A 4,485-nucleotide genomic window follows, 5' to 3' on the forward strand; every position below is an offset into this window, starting at 1 on the left:
CAGTTTAATTTCCAATAAAGAGAAACCAACTAACAACGAAGATAGTCAAGATACCCAATTTATTTTATTTCCCAACCGGTAGTTAAAAACATATAAATGTTTAATACGGCTAATCGTTATTAACATTTAATTACTATAATTAGATTCAATAACCAATAATGATCCAAAATAGCGCATGTGTTAAAATAGGCGAATACACTGTATGACAATTTACACTTAATGACTTTTCGTCGTATAATATTTTAGCGCACGCGTTACTCGTGGCCCCCTTCTCTCTCTTGAACGTCGCTGTCCTTTGTGCTCAACCACTAGCTGTAATGTCCTTTTCTAGTTCTAGAACTAAAACCAAAGTAGTGAATCAAATTGATAGACGAAAAACCGTCTACTTAAATTTCTGGTTTTTCTAGAATAGTAAAATTGAAAATTTTCCATATATATATATTTCCATTGTCCTCTTCACAATAAAGAACCACACCCTCTATTCTCATCATTCCTTCACTTTTCAATCCGTTTAATTGATATCTCTTTCTTTCCCGAGAATTAAACTTCTTACATAGTTCTTGAAATCATAGCAATGGCAACTCCTATCATTTTCTTGATTTTGGCAATTTTTGTACTAATATTATCAGCCTTGTTATTTCTTTGTAAAATTAAGCCTTGTTGTGAGTGTGAGATTTGCAAAGGGTATTTGAGTACTAGCTGGACTTTAGAGTTCAAGAATCTTTGTGATTGGTACTCACATCTTTTTAAAAAATCACCAACTGGGACAATTCATGTTCACGTTCTTGGAAATGTGATCACAGCAAATCCCAAGAACGTTGAATACATGCTCAAAACAAAATTTGAAAATTTCCCAAAAGGGAGACAATTTGCTACAATCTTGGGCGATCTTTTAGGCCGAGGAATTTTCGCCGTCGACGGCGAATTATGGAAGTTGCAGCGGAAAATGGCTAGTTTAGAACTCGGCAGCGTTTCGATACGTTCGTACGCTTTCGATACCGTCGGGGGCGAAATTAGAAACCGGCTTATTCCACTTTTGGAAAGTAACAACAACGATACCGTTTTGGATTTGCAAGATGTTTTTCGGCGATTCTCGTTTGATAGCATATGTAAATTCTCTTTTGGAATGGATCCGGGTTGCTTGAAATTATCATTGCCAGTTTCGGATTTTCAAGTGGCGTTTGATTTAGCTTCTAAGTTGTCAGCTGAAAGAGCAATGACAGCTTCTCCATTAGTTTGGAAAATCAAAAGGGCATTGAATATTGGATCAGAGAAAAAGCTGAAAGAAGTAATTAAAATGGTTGATATTCTTTCTGAGGAAATGATAAGTCATAAAAGAAAAAATGATTTTTCATCTCAAAATGACCTTTTATCAAGATTCATGAGGAATATTAATGATGATAAGCTCCTTAGGGATATTGTCATTAGTTTTCTTCTAGCAGGAAGAGACACTGTTGCTTCTGCGTTGACCACTTTTTTCTGGTTATTAAGTCAACATCCGGAAGTGAAAGATGAAATTCGAGCCGAGTCGACTCGAGTCATGGGCAAAACAGAAAAAGAAAAACTTGCTAGTTTTGAGGAAATTCGAAAAATGCATTATTTGACAGCAGCGTTGCATGAGAGTATAAGGCTATTTCCACCAGTTCAATTTGATTCAAAGTTTTGTCAAGAAGATGATACTCTCCCCGATGGTACATTTGTAGCTAAAGGTACAAGGGTAACTTATCATCCTTATGCAATGGGAAGAATGGAGAGTATTTGGGGTCAAGATTGTCTTGAATTCAGGCCTGAAAGATGGTTGCAAGATGGGGTTTTTAAGCCACAATGTCCATTTAAGTATCCAGTTTTTCAAGGTGGGCTTAGGGTTTGTTTGGGCAAGGATTTGGCTATTGTGGAGATGAAAAGTGTTGCTTTGGCTTTGATTAGGCAATTTGACTTTCAAGTTGTGGCAAAAGAGCAAACTCCTCGGTTCATGCCCGGGTTGACAGCCACAGTGAGAGGTGGACTCCCCGTCGTGGTTCAAGAAAGACAACAACAATAGCATCGATCGGTGTCACAGACAGTAGCAGATTCAGAATTTAGGATCGGTGGATTTTACAGAGAAAGTTGTTTGAAATTGCTAGTTTTTGTAATTAGTTCATACTTCATATATAGTTAGTGCTAGGCGGCATAGAGAGCTGAACTATGAACACTAACGTCAAAAGATTGCTTATCATCATCTAATTAATGACACAAAAGTGTTGGAAAAATATTGTGTATATCTCGACACTTCTTTATCTTGAGAAATTGAGATGGATGAATTAATTAACATTCCAAGCTTAAGCATCCAGTTAAGTTTCTTGGTCTACTAAGACGCTGAACAAAATTAGTTGCATGGACGTGATGCATGCCTGGGAAGAAAGGTGCATAAACTTGTTGCAGAAAGATTATTATATGCAACACCTATTTCTTATATTCATTGATTTGGTGTAAACACTCAATGTGAGAATATATATATAATTGGAGAGTCAGCTTAGTTTTCTTATAAACCATATCTTTTGAAGCAGGTGTATGGAAGCCTGAAGGACATCAAATCTGTTATTAACTTGTCGAAGAAACTATAATAGTTTTCCTACCAGTAATCTGATTTAAAAATAAAATAAAAATATGAAGAGATACACTTGTCTTTTTTTTTTTTTCTAATTTAAAAATATTTACTTTAAAAGATAAACAAAGAAATTTTTGTTATAAAATATAACCCAAAATAATAATATAGAACAAGCAAAAACAAACTAAGAGATATAGAGAGAAAGAGAGGAAGAGAGATTCTTATTTCTTCTTCAATTGTGTGTATTTTCCTATCTATTACAAGGCCTTTATATAAGCATAAAAAGTGAAGAAAATATGTCATGAAATATGTCATTGAACATACAAAATTTGTCATTAAACATTTGAGATGAAGATCATGGAAGAAGAGTAGACATCCACCATAATGTGATAGTTATCATAACACTCCCCCTTGGATATCCAAAGATAATGTGCCTCGTTAAAACCTTACTAGGAAAAAACCCTATGGGAAAAAAAATCCTAGTGAAGGAAAAAGAGTACACATGATTAGAAATACGCCCTTTTATTGCCTCGTTAAAAACCTTGCAAGAAAAACTCAGTGGGACAAAACCTTGTAAGGAAAAAAGAGTACAACGCGTATTAACTCCCCCTGATGAGAGCATCAACTCACATCCTTGAGCCTTCACATCCCAATTTTGTACACCAGTTTCTTGAAGGTTGGTTGGTAGAGATTTGGTGAACAAATCAGCCATATTATCACTTGAACGAATCTGTTGCACATTGATATCACCATTCTTTTGAAAATCATATGTAAAAAATAACTTTGGTGAAATGTGCTTTGTCCTATCTCCTTTTATGAATCCTCCCTTCAATTGGGCTATGCATGCTGCATTGTCTTCATACAAAATTGTGGGTAGTTTTTCACACTTCAAACCACATTTGTCTCGGATAAGATGTATTATAGACCTCAACCAAATACATTCTCGACTTGCTTCATGAATAGCAATTATCTCAGCATGATTAGAAGAAGTAGCCATGATTGATTGCTTAGTCGATCGCCAAGATATGACAGTGCCGCCACATGTAAACACATAACCTGTTTGAGATCGAGCCTTATGCGGGTCAGAAAAATACCCAGCATCGGCATAACCAACAAGATCGGGATTGCAATCATTGCCATAAAATAAGCCCATATCGGTAGTCCCTTTTAGATATCGCAATATGTGTTTGATCCCATTCCAGTGTCTCCTTGTAGGAGCAGAGCTATATCTTGCTAAGACATTAACCGAAAAAGTTATGTCAGGCCTTGTAGTGTTAGCAAGATACATTAGTGCACCAATTGCACTAAGATATGGTACTTCAGGACCAAGAAGCTCTTCATTCTTTTCTTGAGGTCGAAACGGGTCCTTATTCACATCAAGAGATCGAACAATCATCGGAGCACTTAATGGATGTGCTCCATCCATGTAAAATCGTTTCAATATCTTTTTAATGTAGGCAGATTGATGAACAAAAATCTCATTTGTCAAATGTTCAATTTGCAAACCGAGACATAATTTTGTCTTTCTGAGATCTTTCATCTCGAATTCCTTCTTTAAATAATCAATTGCCTTTTGGATTTCTCTAGGAGTTCCAATAAGGCTTATGTCATCGACATATACGGCAAGTACAACAAATTCCGATGTTGTTTTCTTTATAAAAACACATGGACAAATGACATCATTTATATAACCCTCCTTTAATAAATACTCACTAAGACGGTTATACCACATTCTTCCTGATTGCTTTAGACCATACAAAGATCTTTGCAATTTGATTGAAAATATTTCCCGGGACTTTGAATTCTGTGCGTTAGGCATTTTAAATCCCTTGGGAATTTTCATGTATATCTCATTATCAAGTGAGCCGTAAAGGTAGGCTGTAACTACATCCAATAAA

The 4,485-nt window shown here is 35.7% G+C and overlaps 1 protein-coding gene across 1 annotated transcript; it reads left to right on the forward strand.

Moving 5' to 3' along the window:
• Positions 1–452: 452 nt before the first annotated feature.
• Positions 453–2,452, forward strand: LOC107769339 (cytochrome P450 94C1). The gene has a single exon (XM_016588545.2). The coding sequence runs from the start codon at positions 575–577 to the stop codon at positions 2,039–2,041; it is 1,467 nt and encodes a 488-aa protein (XP_016444031.1). The 5' UTR covers positions 453–574; the 3' UTR covers positions 2,042–2,452.
• Positions 2,453–4,485: the final 2,033 nt, after the last annotated feature.

The sequence above is a fragment of the Nicotiana tabacum genome, chromosome 8, assembly GCF_000715075.1.
Source record: "Nicotiana tabacum cultivar K326 chromosome 8, ASM71507v2, whole genome shotgun sequence".
Lineage (NCBI taxonomy): Eukaryota > Viridiplantae > Streptophyta > Magnoliopsida > Solanales > Solanaceae > Nicotiana > Nicotiana tabacum.

Coding starts and splice junctions, on each gene's coding strand:
- LOC107769339 (XM_016588545.2), top strand. CDS start 575: ATGGCAACTCCTATCATTTTCTTGATTTTGGCAATTTTTGTACTAATA.